The 18,012-nt window shown below is 32.0% G+C and overlaps 2 protein-coding genes across 2 annotated transcripts; one reads left to right on the forward strand and one right to left on the reverse strand.

Moving 5' to 3' along the window:
* The first annotated feature begins 6,314 nt into the window (after window positions 1-6,314).
* Window positions 6,315-8,466, forward strand: LOC112528756 (transcription factor MYB106-like). The gene is made up of 3 exons (XM_025139831.1): window positions 6,315-6,530; window positions 6,640-6,769; window positions 7,588-8,466. Exons 1-3 carry the CDS (start codon window positions 6,398-6,400, stop codon window positions 8,375-8,377), a joined length of 1,053 nt encoding a protein of 350 aa, XP_024995599.1. The 5' UTR covers window positions 6,315-6,397; the 3' UTR covers window positions 8,378-8,466.
* A 2,234-nt stretch (window positions 8,467-10,700) lies between these two features.
* On the reverse strand, window positions 10,701-14,287 carry LOC112528749 (phosphate transporter PHO1 homolog 9-like). The gene is made up of 10 exons (XM_025139819.1): window positions 13,747-14,287; window positions 13,410-13,668; window positions 13,277-13,325; window positions 13,129-13,200; window positions 12,899-13,028; window positions 12,320-12,699; window positions 12,085-12,234; window positions 11,736-11,885; window positions 11,145-11,423; window positions 10,701-11,006 (listed from the first exon to the last, which is right to left on the reverse strand). The coding sequence occupies exons 1-10, from the start codon at window positions 14,285-14,287 to the stop codon at window positions 10,770-10,772; spliced, it is 2,247 nt and encodes a 748-aa protein (XP_024995587.1). The 3' UTR covers window positions 10,701-10,769.
* Window positions 14,288-18,012: the final 3,725 nt, after the last annotated feature.

The raw sequence follows: 18,012 nt of genomic DNA on the forward strand, positions 1-18,012 counted from the left end.
TTTAAATATATTGGATTTTAAACTGTCATACAATTTTTTTCATCGATAGTCTGTAATTGGAACCATAACTCTTATTTATTCAAATTATATTAATATGTAAAGACCGAGTGTAACGTATATCATCGTTAAATCTTATTTTATAAAACCAGTAGAACTTCAAAATTGTTAAAATTCATGGCTCCCGTCGCGGGTACACTACTAGTACTATATTATAAAGCATTTGACAAAAACTCTTAAAACCCATCTTTTTTGCACGAAATACTATTTATTGATGCATATTACTTAAAATTCAATATTACAATTAATTATGCATAAGTACAACTTATTAAAGCTCCATATTTGAATTCGTGTAACTAACTGTAGATAAATATAATTAAATATACGATAAACATACCATTTTAAATACAAAAAATTTAAAATATAATTAGGATAATCATTGAGTTCTAACAAAATATTTAATTATTATTTTTATACAAAATTACATTATTAAACTTAAATGAAATTATATTAAATTATAATAAAAATTTTGAATTAAAGAAATTATAGAGAACAATAACTTTAAATAGCTAATTTAATGTTAATATCCATATTTTTTTTCAAATTTTTATGATATTTTAAAATTTATATTTTATTTAAAAATAAAAACATTATCGTTTTCTCATCCACATAAACCGTACTATATCAACATAAATAAATAATAAAACTAAACATTGAAATCGAAATATGTCTCGATACATTGTACGAGTACCTTTCTAATTATTATTAAATATATTTAATTATCAAAAAAACAAATATAATAATTTTAAAAATATTTTTGTGAACTAAAGAAAAGTTAAACATATATTTCTTTTGTTTCATAAATCATAAGCAACAAAATTCTGATAAATATATTAATAAAGAATATCTAATTTTTAATTATTTTTTTGTAAATTTATTAATTACTTAAAATATGTAACGTGAACCAACTTTGTTTTTATTTATACTATACCAGAAGGGTACTCGCACAATGCAACGAGATATATTTTGATTTTAATGTTTCATTTTTTTGTCCTAGTCGATGTTATAATACGATTTATGTGGTTTTGAGAAAGCGATAATGTTTTTATTTTTGGATAAAATATAAATATGAAAGTATCATAAAAAAAATAAAATAAAAATGTTGATATTAGTATCAGTCTAACTATTTAAAATTTCTCCTTTTTTGTGTATTTTTCTAATTCAATTTTTTATTTTTGGTTTAATAATCTAGTATTTTTATAAAGATAATAATTAAGTATTTTGTTAGAACTCAATAATTATCCTAATTTTAATTTTTTTATATTTAAAATAAAATATTTATACTCTATTTGATTATATTTATCTGAAGTTAGTTATATGAATTCATTGTATTTACACACAATTTACTTGTAATCTTGAATTTTAAGTAACATACATTAATAAACAGTAGTTCATGCATAAAAATGAGTTTTAAGAGTTTTTGTCAAATATTTTATAATACAGTATAGATGTAATGGTTATTTAAAATCATTATTTAATGTAAAAAAAATTAATTTACATTTGATTATACAAATCCAATTTTTTAAAAATATTATACATATATAATCAAATTGAAATTTATTAATTAATATATTTTATTATTTAATTTTCTTACCATCTGGTTCGTATTGATTAACATTTTATATTATTAGTAAATTATTTAAAATATACTATTAAATATTAAAATTTATTAAATTTCTAATTTTTTGTCTTTTTACATTTGTCAAGCTAATTTTTATCAATCGTATTTAATTTATCAGCCAACATTTAACTTATTTGCTAATTTAACAAACATATCATAAATAGAAAGGGGGAGTTAAAAAGACGAGTATACCCTCGTCCTAAGATATTGATTATAGCAGGAAGTAGGAAGGGCCAAGGTGGTACCATGATAAAACCATGAATGATAATGGGCCTTGTGTTTCTCTTTTCATTCTCCAAAAGTACCGCAACATGTTTCCTCTTAAATAATTACTCATTTATTAATATTGCTCATCATCATTTATTAATCGTCGGATATTTATTAACACTATTTTCAACCGTTTTTCCATCATTTTTAAAAACACACATAAAATTTCGGAAAAAAAAAAATTACATTCATTTCCAACAGATTTTTAATACATTTAAAAAAAACTTTTTATTAAAAAAAATAATAACTCAATCTCATAAGTGAAATTTGAATAACATAGTTGTTAGAGATATTCTAAAGATGTTATATATAAATTTGGTTTTCTTAAAAGATTTTTGGTAGTCACTTTTTCTGAATCGTGGATGGAAGTATTGACATAAATAAGCTACAAGAATTACATTGAAAAAAAAGGGTGTTGGAAGAAAATAATGTGATGAAAGCATTTAAAACACGAAAGAAGTACCCTCCATATATTTAATGAACCCAACACCATTCAAAAGGCAACACGTATTCATTCGGTCAAATGAGATTAATCATCCACATATTACAATAAATATGCACAGAGAGATTGGTTGAAATGTTAATCCAAACTATTGTGTTAATTTTGTTAATTATTTTTAACAAATCATAATTTATCTAGTAATATTATTAATTGGGAGTTACAAAATCGTAAAATCCCATGATTTGTGTTAACTTATTATCAATCTTGTTATTTTTTTAATATTGATTTTCTATCTCTAATGTTTATGAATTTGTGATTGATGCATAGACCCGATAGTAAAAGTTTTCGGTATCGTTCAAATTGACATATATGAAAGATGATGAACATGTGTCACTATATGACGGAAAAGCCACATCTAGTACCGGACCAATGATTTGGGCGATACGCCCCAAAAATTGGAATATAAATATCAAATGATTCGTCGATCCTCAAAAAAAGAAATAAGCAAAGTTCGATCGTTGAATGACACAAATTCACATATGAGAACATTCGTACAACCATATAAATACAATTCGACGTATATAAACCATTGTGTCAATTAGGAACATAAATTGACATATATTAACACTTGTGTCAATTACGAAAACAGATTGACCTATATATACAATTGGTATAAATATGAACACATATTGACCCAAATGAACATACGAAAGATGATAAACATGTGTGATCATATGAACATACGAAAGATGATGAATATGTGTGATCATATGAACATAAATTCACATATATGAACATTCATACAACCATATGAACACAACTTGATCTATATGAACCCTTGTGTCAATTACGAACACAAAATAACATATATGAACCCTTGTGTCAAATACAAACACAAATTGACATATATGCACACTTGTGTCATTTACGATTTTTTTTCCATATACACCATGTTCACACATGAGCAATTCCCATAAATATCGAATACTTGTTCAGATATGAACCATTAACAAAAAAAACTGTATAAGAATCTGGTGTCGGAGATCTTGTTGTTGGTTTTGATTCGACAACGAGATTAAATATCTGATAGTTACATTGTTATTAATATGCAGTTACAAAACATCTCATTTTCATTAATGGGCGGTTACAAAACACCTCATTGTCATTAATGGACAACTAAAATCTTTTCCTAAAATACCCCTTGTAAATATTGTTCACGTATGTTACTTTGTCTATGTGTGCAATTATATACACTTTATGTCATGAATGATCTTAACCACAAATTTCAAAAATCAATGGTCAAGATTGGTTAACAAATAATTTAGGTTAACAAATGAACTTGCAATATATATATATATATATATATATATATATGTGTGTGTGTGTGTGTGTGTGTGTGTGTGTGTGTGATGGTTACAAGAATGTATAAAAATTGGTTGAGCTTGGTTAACATAGTTAACACACAAAAATTGGTTAGTATTTGAACCAAACGCTCTCTCTCTATATATATAAATGTGATGGTTACAAGAATGCATAAAAAGGATTTAAGCAAAAACAACATATAAGCTAATCTATAAGTAGAATGTGAAGAAAATTAAGAAATGAGTTTGGTTCTTTATTAATGATACGACTTGCAAAGGAGATGTATTAAGTTGGATGGATATAAGTAGTGATGGCTAAATCGGTCCGGCCCTAGCCCGGGACCGGTTATAGGACCGAAATCTGGGACCGGTTATGGATTTGGGGTGTTTTGCAGGACCAGGACCCGTTATAGCCCGGCTCGGCCCCATTTTTTTTAAAAAAATATAGGTACTCTTTTTTTTTAAATTGTAGCAGTTATTTTTCAAAAAATAACTGTTTTTTGGCCCTTTTTTGTATTTTTTTGCTTTTTAAACACTATATATAAGTGTCTTGGTTGAAGGATTTACATACTAAGTTCTCGATTCGCAAAAAAAAAACGTTCACAATTATCGGTTTCTCACTATATTTTGTAAGACAATGTAACTTTAATTATAATGAAACGCATTTTTAAAGTGTATTTGAGTGACTCAATTAAAAAATTTATAATGTATTAAAAAATGTCATTTAAAAGATAAAAATAAAAAAATTATTTTTTAATGATTGGGACCGGCGGCTTATTACAGGTTACAATAAAGCTTGACCGGGCTCAACTTTTTCGATCGATTACGTCAAAACCGGTTATGAGAAATGTTGGAACCGGTTGAAACCGGCCCGGACTGGTTTTTGGCCATTACTAGATACAAGTATGGAAGATGAATAAAGAGGAAAAAGGGCCTACAGCTTTGAATGTGTTTGTGAAATGTCGACCCTACCCTCACAAATGACATTGACATTGTATATTCAATTTCAATAGTCAATACAATTGAATAGCATATGTAGTCTTCACATTTGTTGGTGCCACTAGTTGCCTTTTTATACAAATTTAGCAATTTTTTACACCACTACTACTATCTTCAATATTTTCAACCAAAACCATTTCATCTATAAAATAATATGCAATTATAAAATGATATAACTTATGACTTATATCTATCAATGTGTAGTAATGTACATATTTCTTTTTACAACAATTTTATGAATATTGAAGTCAATATGTTATTAAATGATACCTCACTACTTTGATGTACACATTTGTTGCCAACCAACTCGTAACAACGATCTCATCACACAAGAGATACTACAGTTACTTACTGAGTTACCAGGTATGATTATCGATCAATATCATGCATTTTACTAGGTAAAATTGTCGATCCTTATAATGCTTACACAATAACTTGAGGTAAATGACTAGGTAAAAGCTTATATGGTTAGCATTTGGTAAACTGACGTTTTATAATGGATGTTGATGGCCCAAAACAAGATATGATAATACAAAGAAACTAAAAATCAGAAGAATGAGACCAAGCACTGAACAATACGGTGGCACGGGCTACTGTGTGCTCTACATTGGGTCAATCTCTGTCCTATCCAAAGTGAAAATAGAAAATACGTTCCATTCTACTTAGAGAGATGGACCAAGTGGAAATAAAATTTTCATTCCCCACCAATTTGGTTAGGTACTGGAATTAATGGATTTGAGGTAATGAACCAATTATATTATATATCTAGGGGGACATGGTACGGTATCATGTTGTTTTTCATATACTATGTACCAACCAATTATAATAAGTATGTAAAAGTTTATACATGTATCAACCAACTAACTAAAACCAACTTCATTTGGTTGTTTTGTACCAATATCGCAAAAGTTTGAGTTACATATTTATTAAAATTTACATTTTTACAAGCTAAATTTAGATGCATTAAAACCACCAAACATTCAAAAAAACATGTTGATATGTGTTATACCACTTATCACTACTTATACAAACATTCAACTTATCTTCATATAATACAAGCGGGAATTGATGAGCAATGATGGACCATGGAGGTGTCGACGAGTTATTAAGGTTGTTAGAAGTTGGCGAACGAATTCCACCAAGTTTTATACATCCATCTTATTATAATTTAGCAAAATTTATAATAAGATGATTTAAAACTTAAAGTGAAAATGTCGTATTATTGATTAAACATTTATTAATAAATAATTAAAATAATGGTGGTACATGACTTCTAATACCACATACCAACCAAAGTTTAGATAGTTGATATGATACTACCAACCAATTAAATTGGTACCAATTAAATTAGTACGACTGATACGAGGATTGGTTGAGTCTTGGTGGACGGATTTAGTACAAAATCGACAATCGACACTCCTACGTATATCAAACTAAACCATATTTTTCATTACGAAAATTATTTGACAAACTTTTATTATCTATATTTATGCCATCTATGTCGCTGACAATTCTTTTCAGCCCATGTTTCTTCTCCTCTGCTGCAGAAACAGAAAGTATGTGGTTGTAAGCGGTAACCAAGTATATAAACAGAATCCCTCCACCATTCTACTTGAACTTGATAAGCCCCACAATTTAGACACCAAGAAAATGGGAAGATCACCCTGCTGTGATAAGATTGGATTGAAGAAAGGACCATGGACCTCCGAAGAAGATCAGAAGCTCTTGGCTTACATTCAAGAATATGGCTATGGCAGCTGGAGAGCTTTGCCTTCAAAAGCTGGTATTCTATCATCAATCTCAATCTCTCTTTTTATGAAATAGCAATTTGCCAATTTCAAAGGAAAATGTGGTGGTGTTAATGAAATTTATTGGGAAACACACACACACAGGGCTGCAGAGATGTGGAAAGAGTTGCAGATTAAGGTGGATAAACTATCTTAGACCAGATATCAAGAGAGGAAAGTTCAGTCTTCAAGAAGAACAGACCATCATTCAGCTTCATGCTCTCTTGGGTAACAGGTATTTTTTTACTTCAATTTTTCTCATAATTTAAACCCATTTTTGAAATAACAAATCTCCATTACTAAATTCAAGTATATTGCATTTTAAATTACTATTTTTGAATATATTGTGGATTTTATTCAGAAATTTTAATAATATTATCTTTATATGAAAATATTTTACCTTTTGTTCTTTTTCTTCTAAAATCATAAAAAATCAAAAACCCTCCATCATGACTTAATGAAAAACATGTTCATTCCATCTGAAAAAGTCTTTCAAACAAAAACAATCAACCTATACAGACACGTTAGTACACATAGACAAGTTTATTTAAACATGACTTAATGAAAAACCAACCAAACAGCCCATTTGAGTTCAGTTATTTGGTTGGTTTTCCATGGGTTTGATTTGTTTTCATCAAGTCTTATATGAATAAAGTGATTTTATGAATTAATTTTGTCTTTTATAAATTGAAAAGATATTTTCATAGATGGAAAAGTGAAAACCAAGTATTTTTAATTGGAAATGACATGTTTGAATTAAACTTCACTTTTTGTACAACACTCTTTCCTAAAGTTTACCCAATGAATAACTTTTTATATCATCAAACCATTACCAAACATTTCATATATAACTGATTGAATAAGCTACGAGTCTTGTTAAGCTCGTAAAATTGCAAACAAACATACCCTTGAAAAAGCCAAATATTTTGGTACATTGATCTTGCTATTATGTTTCGATTATTCCTATAGTTGTAATTTGTTTGATTTAATTTTGTTGTTACAAGTCATGTATGTTAATTTGTTATACTTTCATTTGATTCCTCTTGTTTAAAGATGGTCCGCCATAGCCGCTCATTTACCAAAGAGAACCGATAATGAAATCAAGAACTACTGGAATACCCATCTTAAAAAACGGTTAATCAAAATGGGGATTGATCCGGTGAACCACAAGCCAAAAAACGATACCCTTTTGTCCAACGACGGCCACACAAAAAGCCATGCTAATTTGAGCCACATGGCTCAATGGGAGAGTGCCCGGCTAGAAGCCGAAGCCAGATTGGCAAAGCAATCAAAGATCCGGTCCATGACCCAACTCCCAAACAAAATTATGTTGTCACTAGCCTCTACATCTAAGCCACCTCCAAGATACCTTGATATACAAAAGACATTGAATGGGATTTTGGATCGCAGAGGAGATTCAGAATCATCATCATTCACATCAACAACCAGATTCAACGGTGGCACAACCGGATTCAACTGTGGCAACAATTCAATGGGGTCTTGCAATGAAGAACTTGTATGTGAAGGATGTGAAGAAGTTGGGGATTATAAAGATGATGAGAATGGAATGGGGTTTAATGAATTTAGTATAGATAACATATGGACAACTGAGCCATTAAAATCAAGCAACAACAACCAAGATGTCAATTTCTTGGAGCATTTTACAGAACTTCTGTTAAGCAGCTCAAACTTTACCAAATTTGACCATCTAGATACTGGTTTTGGTTGCAATGGACCTACTGAAAATAGCAAGGACTGCTCCGAAGACAAAAACAAGGATTACTGGGATAACATTCTTAATCTGGCAAATTCTTCATCATCTGACTCTCTTATAGATCTGTAAGGTGTTTGAAAGCGTTTATTTAAATAAAAATACATAGATCTGTAGGATTTTGGTCTACAAGAAAATGCAATTCATATGAATTCAGCTTCCTTTGCTTCTCTTCCATTAGTTTTAAGAATTATACAGTTGATACTTATATTGATCTGGTTCAGATGATAGACAATTATTCAGGTATCGATTCGCCTAAATAATAATTTAATTCATGATGGAGAACGTAGAAACTGATTGCTCAAAAAACGAAATCATAGACTTGAAATCAAAATTGTGAGGGCATTACAGGCAGCAATGAACAGTGTTTAATCAAGGCTGCAAAGCGGTTCCCATCGATTTCTGTCGCACGATAAATTAAAAGGCACTCGTAAACCTTATTTTGCAATTACGAGACCTTAGTACTCGTGCATTTCGTTCAAAGTAGAAATCTGTTTCAAACTTATCTTAACAACAAACGGGCCTAAATTCAGGGAAGCAGGCAGAGAAACATATGAGACATACACTTACCAACAGTGTCCATGGACGCCGGCAAGATAGGAGAAGACGAAGGTCCAAATTAACCCAAGTTGCGGTCTGACTATTTGTAGAGGATCTTCACTTCAGAATTCAGTCCCAAAATATTAGGGCACTTTTATTTGGGCTTCAACCATACATCGATCGTCGTCAGTTTCTAATAATGGGCTGGGCTTGTTCTTGGAGTACTTTTTAAATAATTAAATACATGATACTAGAGAATAGAGGTGGTAAAAAAAATTCGGTTCCGGGTCGGGTCGGGTCAGGTTAGGTCCAGAACGGTCCTGATTCCACAATAGTGATCCAATGGATCCGGTGCTGACATAATCAGTCCGGTTTCAATTCAAATACGAAAGCCCGATTAAGATGTATGAGGCCCGATTAAGATGTATGAGGCCCGATTATGATAGAGTCTTTGTTCCGAGCTGGACCCAAACCGGTCCTATCTAAAAAAATTAAAATTTGATTTTTTCCGTAATTTTTTTTGAAGTTTTTTTAAAGAATACAAAAGTGTTGTTCTAACACACTTGAAAATATGTAAATAGATCAATTAAATACATTTAAAAATACATATTTTACGAGAACCGTAAACATTTATGAGTTGGTATATTTCCTTATACATCATGTGACTTATATATAGTGAATAGAGGGTAATAGGACTATTAAATACACTTAAATAATATGTTCTATTATAATTTTATAATTGGTTTTCAATCAAATACACTTCAAAAATAATAAATAAATTTAAAAATACATTTTTTTGGAAAATGCAGGCCGGGCCGGGCCGGGCCTTGTTTTTTGACGAAAACTGTAACCATCCCAAACTATCCCATGTCGGACCGGTCATAAGGCGGTCATGGTCTCGGTCCTCCACCGGTCCTGGGCCGGAGTCCTATTTAGCCATCTCTACACGAAAGTATAACATATCATCATAAAATTTCTTTTTATTTTTCTTTATTTTACACAAACACACACACACACATATACATATACATATATATATATATATATTATTATTAATTTATAGCAATAAATAACTTGTTACTTTTAAAACCGGTCACTCTTGATTTAAACATAGGTTTTTACAAGTGTACCTCGTCAAATATTTGAAATCTTTTAAAATGTTCCAAAATATTATGTGTTTAATTTCGTTGTAATTTTATAAAATAAGATGTTTATATTCAATTTATATATTTATCATACGATTCAGTTTCCTATCTATAGCGATAGCGTTACCTTGCATTTGTATTGACTTGGAGAGAGAAGTTACTTAGACAACTCTTAACAAAATTGGGCTTACAAAAGAGTTGTAAGTTTGTGGGTTTAATGAACTTAATGGTATAAAAAAAACTTATTTATCTAGCTTTATGAGAGTGTTTGTTTATGACTTAATGATCAAGCTATTAGCAACTTTGGCTTCATGGATTCAATCCCACCCTCTGGATTTATGAATTAACGGGGATGGGAAAACCGTCCCGCTTTATTTGCATGTATGAGAAATACTCGGATCTAAAGGGGCGATTTACCACATAATTGAATTTCTTCTTTTGAGAGTGTTGATAGTTTAATATGGTTTAGACTTTTATTCACAAAATCATAACAGAAACAATAATATGCCTTTGAATATTAATAAAATTTCGCTATCCGCATCAAATTACACATCTCTGACTTTCTGTGTTTATTTTGAGTAACCAACCAACCTGTCGTTGGGATGCACAATTTACCTTTTTCATGATGATCGTTTAATACGAAGGCGCTTCAAAAGGATAGAGAGTGTCATAAATTAAATAAGTATTGATTTTTTTTATTAAATTATCGGAAGCAATTTAAAATAAAAATGAATCAGAAACGTATGTAAAACAAAACTAGCAATTGAATACGAAACAAATCATAGTTCCTTGTCCCCGTCTTCGTAGCTAAAAGGCAGCGGTACCGATTTAAATGCTCGAAATTTCCCTACATTATTCAGGTGCTCGTTTTCCAACCTGAAGAAGTTCCATATACCACGACGAATGATCTCCAAACCGGCAAATATGAATATCACTGTGCTTCGATGGAGAGTAGGAGTTTCGTGGAAATCTAACACCGTTTGCATCCAAGCAAGCCTCAATATCACATTCAGTACCTGCATCAAAATTCATGAAAAAAAATATATATATATATGAATAGATCGATCAAAAGAACCAGAATGGTCTGGAGACCCGACCCGACAAAGGTTTGGGTCAAGGGACCGAATTAAAGAACAGGTTAATGGTAATAGTACCATTGCTATAAAGTAGACCGATTTATTTGGTAAAATAAGTTTGTCTCTTAACCAAGGGTTGTTGGAGTTCCTACAAAGAAGACCCCAATCCTTCACCATGTCCCAGTAGGTGTTGAAAACTGTAGCAATAACCGAACTGGATGCAGCGATGATTCTTATAGCCAATCCTGGCCTCTGAACATAGATCGTTCTTGTGACTACAGCAACAATTGTCGACAAGTACTTGAGTCCATTTGCAGCTTGACCATACTCTTTCCGTTCCCACCATTGCCGTAAACACTGACGCACAATGCGAGAATATTAGACCATTTGAAATCGTACAGCTTAATGATGGTATAGAAGGAGGTTCGAGGGGAAAACTCCAAAAAAATGAAAAGAACACTTCGGTAACCATTCACCTGGAGAGTATGCACATGTGCATTAAAGTAATTGAAGTTACTTTCTGGTTTTTATGCACAAGTGCATACCAGACAAATTGCTTACGAATTACTTTTATGCACATGTGCATATTGATGTTACTCGGTTTTTCATTTTCTTTTACAGTTTTGCCCCGAACCGGAGTGTATATATATGTATATGAAGTTCAGTTACCTGTAAGAATCGAAACCAATACGGGATAACGGCTATAAGTATATTAAAAGTCTTATAGACATCACTTTGGTCACATCTGTTTTCTCTCTTCTTGAAGTCTCCCCAACCATAGTAGCAGACATAGAATTCCAAAGTCCTCAATAACTGAACCTGGAACCATGAAATCGAGGGCATCAACTCAATGTTTGCAGTCCTTTCAGACCAACTATAATATTACTCACACACCCTGTAAGTCTGAACCAGTTTGAACCTTTGATCTCCTAGGAGACTGGGTTGTACCAATAACTCACGTAATGCTGGGCCAATTACCCTTTCAAACCATTGTGCGATGGAAGAGTAAGACAATTACCTGGCTAGTTAACTGATCAGCCAAGAAGAAATCAGGGAAATTGACCTTGTGAAAAGGAGCACAAACACAGTGCCATAGACACACTATAAGAAAGAACCGGTTGGTACGATAGATGATGTTAAACGGGCAAAACGTTATCAGAAGCACAACCTGCAGCAAAGCATAAGTTACAACTAATAAGCACACTTTTTTCGGTGTTCCGAATTCAAAAGATAGGAAGGAAGGAATTTCTTACAATGACTAGACTTAAAGGGACCAATTCAGTCAGAGCTTGGAAACTTTTAGTTCTTTCATCCATTTCCATTTCAAGATTTGAGATTACAGCTGCAAGAGTGAGTACTGATAGACCAGAGCTTAAAAGTAGGATTTCTTTGTAACCCAATTCCGTACTTGGCTTGAACCCGAAAATGAAGGCGTAATTGACACGATAACGCATCCAAAAATATATGTTTGCGGCATACATTAGCATGTGCAACACAATGTATGCGAACAAACTGTATAACGGAAATATGTTGGTCATGTATTGGTTACGACCTTCACTTTGGAGAAGGTCTCTAGCATGTACCGTTAGGATGACTGCCACTATAAGTGCTATTGAACAGCCAAAGAAACAACCTGCCCAAAAACGTCATATCATCTTATTGTATGAGACGTACAATTATTTGGTTTTATAAACTTGAGTTTAGTAAAAGAGTCTATTAGCAGATTTAGATTTTAGACATGTTTGATATCGTAAAGCTGATTTTGTTACAGTGAACGGAAATGGCACAAGGGGATTCCAAGATTTACATTTTCTTTGGTACCCACAACTTACCCACAAAAAATGTTACTCTATGGTTGTCTCTTTTAGCTCTTGGTCTTAAGTCCCTCATTCCTTGACGGCGATTTGCATTGGCGAAGTGCTTTATAAATGCAGCTTCGACTCTCTCCATGAGCTTAGCAACCTGAAAGAACCGAAAAAAGACTTCTTGATTGATCTGCAAATCTAAAGCACAAAAATGGCTGATCTTAAAATATCATAGATGGTGGTTAGATAATAGATGCCTCATCAGATTGGCTCAAGTAAGAATTCTCGACCATCTCTAGATAAGCTTTTGATGCGTTTCTTGATGTGATCTACACCAACAAAAATGTCAAATTTTGAGCCACCACGCAATCAGATCGAATTCGATAAAATTTAAGAATTCAATACCTTATCATACTTCTTCATGATCTTGGAGAAACCCAATTGATTCAAGAAACTGTCAAAGAAGAAAGAAAACACAGATTCAAAATGATTTTTCACTTTGTTGCTAATGTTTTCAATTAATGTTGATTAGATTTACGAGTAGCTTTTCAGAAGTCGAAGCTTTCTGTGGAATTCTACAAAAGCCTGTTTCAGTTTCATCTGTACGTTTCTGAGTTCTCCTGTGCTGAATGATAAGTCGCTTTTTGTGCCATCAAAAATATTTTTCAACGTGGATAATGCAGATTCTGGAATGACATTGATCTTTACGTGATTTAGAATTTCTAAAGAAACCCTCTTTTGTTGGTCCCTTTCTGGTCTTCCTTCAAGTTCTTGAATCTCCTCTAATGGCAGTGAACCTTAAAAACATCCAAAATTAGTAACAACATGAACATCTTAACAACACATGTTTCTTTAGCATGTTCTTGAGTGATTACCTGAATTTGAAGATGGAGATGGAGATGAACTCTGAAAATTGGGATCATTGATTTTGATTTGAAGGGCAATGAAAGCATCCATTTGTTTATTCAAATCTTCTGCCTCCACCACCACCTCCTCCACCTTGCCTCTGTAGAAATGGATGACCTTGTTGAACTCATTATCAAGTTTTCTGAAGAACACAAGCTCATTCTCTGCTCCTTCCTCCGATGACCGGAGAAACAAAGTTTGGTAACTCTCCCCCTCCGCCGACGGTAGTTCTTGCTGCTGCATTTCACTCACGAGAATCGCTTCGTCTTCATCGTCATTGTTGCTGTAATTACTGTGTCGATTTGTTAGTCCACTAAAAGCTCTGTAAAAAGTGCTTTTCTTCAACAAGTTTCTTTTCCGAGGTGTGAAAGGCGATGGAGGTGATTGCTTCTGCTTCCATCGCCGGAAAATCAAGACTTCTTTCAAGATTGTCTTGAGGTGACTGTAGTTCATGTAAGCTCCCTCCCATTCCGGCACCATTTGTGAAGTAAATTCCTTCCCGAATTTCATTTGAATGTTGGGTTTTTCCCAATTCGAATCAAAGGAGATGCTTTATGATTAAGTTTCTTGAAAGCATCAAAATAGAAACGGTGATGTTTTGTTGAATGGTGAAGCTTCAAGATTAGAAGACATGGACAGGCATGTCAATTTCGAAGTTTAAGACAGACCGCCATAGCCACTCGATATCAAAATAAATGCAATCAATTATTTTATTCTTTTTGGTAATCCATCCATGAAAATAAATAAACAAATTATGCTTTCGAGTATAATTTGGACTTTTTTATTTCGAAGTAAATGTTAGAATAAACTACAAAATTGGTCCATATGATTTGTCAACAATAAAATGTTTCATCCTTAGAGTTTCGAAATTACAAGATAATCATCGTGGTTTGTAAAAACGTCTTGACTTGGACACTTGGTCCATTTATTTAACGATCGTTAAAAATTTTAGTTAAATGAGACGAAAGAGATTGATAGAAGAACGGAAATACCCCTTATTTACCTGAAATAATTACCATTAGAGGAAATGACTAAATCCACATTTTGCAAACCACGATAATCATTTTGTAATTTCAAAATTACAAGGACAAAATATGTTACTTTTGACAAACCACATGGGATCAAATTTGTAGTTCACTCTAGGCGCACAGACCCATTAAGCTCCAAGCGGTAGGACTACACATGGACTGGATTGGTAGAGTTGAAGATTTTTGAACAATCCAAGCCAATGTCTGTGATTTGACAAATTTCAACTCAATCTAACCCTGACCAAAACTACAACCCAAAACCATGCGAGTTGGGTTTGGTTGAACGGGGTAGAAACTTTAGTATATCGTTTTATAGTCTTGCTAAGCATTTTGTTTTAACGGGGGTAAAATCAAAATGGAAACATACAAAAAAGTTTAACAAACTCAAAACAGTTGAAAATTCATGTAAATAATAAAAAATTACGGTTGAAATTGTAATATAATTTTGAATATAGCTAATTACGGGTTAATCCAATGTACATATATTAATCAAAAATTTAACAATTGTATTAAATATGTAACATATAAAGACATCGGATTCATCGGATTGAGTTGGGTTCAAATAACTCCAACCCATTTTCAACCCAATAGATGTGGTTTGACCTAATTTTGTATCATTTATTTGTTTGTTTACCTTAGATTGAGTTTTTTTTTTTTTTTGGTTTTTTCGAATTGGGATGTCTGGGTTTGAACAAGTTTGTTCTAATCTTTGTTTTGAAAAAACCAATTATGAAGACTTTTATTTAGGGGATGAATTAGAGAAGAAATTCATAAATGGAGTCGTTGACAAAATTTAAGTTCTAGAAAATGAAATGAATTAATTTAAATGTTTTTAACATGAAAGATTTTTAAAATTAGACCATTCAAAATGAAAGTTTTGAAGATGGTTGCAAAATAAGATTGAAGGTCAAATGGTCCATTTGTTAATGTATTTTTTTATTTTTTTTAAAAGGGAGGAAGGATCTAAAAAATGAATCAAATTCCACCTTGCTTTTATCCATAAAAATCTTTCAAAAAATAAATTGTATAATAAATGAAAAAACCAATTACTTATATTTTTTTGAAAGAAATATAAATCATGACGGATTCATGCAAATTGAATCATTAGCATTTCATGTAGGTATGAGAATTGGTCCTGATCTATTGGGGAATCCAATCCACTCATTTCGATTGAAGACGGGGATTCTCTATTAAATCGGGTTTTGGGAAGGGGGACGAGAATCCCTGTTTGGCTCAAACCCGAGATGAGAAACGGGACGGATATCGCACTCCTCGTTAGGGATATTGATTTGCCCCGAACCGGTGGGGAACCTGGTTCACCCGACTTGAACAAGGACGAGGATTCCCCGCTAAAATGGGTCCCGGGGCCGAGGATCCCCGGTAGACTCAAACCAGGGTCGGGGCAGGGGATCCCCGGTAGAATCAAAACTAAGGGATGTTCTTCATGGGGTTTAACCGGGGATTTGCCAGAGTTTGACCGGGTTTTGACCAAGGATTGATAGAGGTTTGACTGGGGACGAGATGTTAATCCTCGTACCCGCCGGGGACCCGGGCCGGGGCCGAGGAATGTTACTACAAACCGGGACCGGAGATTACAAAACCTACCCCATCCCCACCCCATTGCCATGCCTACTCCTCGCCCCGCCCCATACCCGTAACGTCTCACACATTTGATTTAAATAAAAAACTTACACAAACTAAGAAAAAATCCCCTTTTCCCCATTTTCCGTTGGAGACAAGGATGAAGATGTGATCAAATTATTCGATAGGGATGAAGATGGGACGGGAACAAAGATGAGGGATTGGGAACGGGGGCCGGGGCCATTACCATACCTAATTTCATGTTATCATTTTCCCTTTAATTTATAAATTGAAAAATATTTAATCATCTTGACAATAACAAAAGCATATGACCTTTTATGTATTAATTGTTTTATCAAAAATATAATTTATTTTATTAAATAAAAAGAACTAAAATACGAAAAGGGAAACCAAAAAAGATATTTAGGGGTCATTTACCAAACGCTTACTCGGGTAAGTATTTATCAAATTATATTACTTTACCGGATGAATATAACAAAGATGAAAAATCTTACCCGGTAAGAGCGAATGCAAGGACCAAGAATTTTACCCGGAAAGTGAGTGCGATGACTCTTACTACGGTTAGTGCTTACCAGATAAATTGTTGTATAAAAAAACATTTTGATGGACTAAAATTTTATCCGTAAATAAGTGATGGTGCTAAATTTTGTCGATATACACTTATCTAAATTAGAATTTTGATAAACGACCCCTTAAACTATACTATATTATAAAGCATTTGACAAAAACTCTTAAAAATATTTTTTTATGCATTAAGTACGGTTTATTGATGCATATTACTTAAAATTCAAGGTTACAAATAAATTGTGTGTATGTACAACTTATTAAAGTTTCATATTTGAATTCGTGTAACTAATTGCAGATAAACATAATCAAATATTGGATAAGTATCTCATTTTAAATATAAAAAAATTTAAAATATATTTAAGATAATAATTGAATTCTAACAAAATACTAATTATTATCTTCATAAAAAATTATATTACTAAATGAAAACTAAATGGTTTCATTATGAAATCTAAATTAAATTATAATAAAAAAATTGAATTAAAGCAATTTCACAAAAAAAAAAAAAACACAATAACTTTTAGATATTTAATTTGATACTACACATTTTTTTTTCAAGATTTTATGATACCTTCAAATTTATCTCTTATTTAAAAAATAAAAACATTATCTTTTTTTAGTAGTATATAAAATTGTATTATAACATTGATGAAGACAGAATAAAATGAAACATTAAAATTGAGATGTATCTTATTATATTACGCAAGTACCCTTCTAGTAAATTAAAAAGACTAAAATATCTTTAGATTAAATGGAAGATTTTAAATAAATTTAATTTCATAAAAAAAAAACAATAATAACTCCGTCTATTTTGGAACCAAATCGATATCATTGACATGGACCGGATTGTTTCCAAAAAAGAACAAAAGGTCCATGGAGATGGCAATTTGCTGCTCTGCCCAGTGGGCCCCACCTAAGATGAGTTGTATATGGATGGACCTGATCAGCAGCTATAATGCATAACCCATTCAAACGATTGTTTTTGTTTTTATTACGCAACTTTTTTTTTTAAATAAAAATCTATTTTTATAAATCGTC

The sequence above is a fragment of the Cynara cardunculus genome (genome assembly GCF_001531365.2).
Source record: "Cynara cardunculus var. scolymus isolate 2C chromosome LG 1, CcrdV1, whole genome shotgun sequence".
NCBI classification, from domain to species: domain Eukaryota; kingdom Viridiplantae; phylum Streptophyta; class Magnoliopsida; order Asterales; family Asteraceae; genus Cynara; species Cynara cardunculus.

Excerpts from the sequence above, each read along its gene's own strand:
- LOC112528756 (XM_025139831.1), top strand. The coding sequence starts at position 6,398 with ATGGGAAGATCACCCTGCTGTGATAAGATTGGATTGAAGAAAGGACCA. Across the intron at positions 6,531-6,639 it reads AGCTTTGCCTTCAAAAGCTG|GGCTGCAGAGATGTGGAAAG; the intron begins GTATTCTATCAT and ends ACACACACACAG. Across the intron at positions 6,770-7,587 it reads CATGCTCTCTTGGGTAACAG|ATGGTCCGCCATAGCCGCTC; the intron begins GTATTTTTTTAC and ends TCTTGTTTAAAG.
- LOC112528749 (XM_025139819.1), bottom strand. The coding sequence starts at position 14,287 with ATGAAATTCGGGAAGGAATTTACTTCACAAATGGTGCCGGAATGGGAG. Across the intron at positions 13,201-13,276 it reads TCATGAAGAAGTATGATAAG|ATCACATCAAGAAACGCATC; the intron begins GTATTGAATTCT and ends TTGTTGGTGTAG. Across the intron at positions 12,235-12,319 it reads TCCCTTTAAGTCTAGTCATT|GTTGTGCTTCTGATAACGTT; the intron begins GTAAGAAATTCC and ends GCTTTGCTGCAG.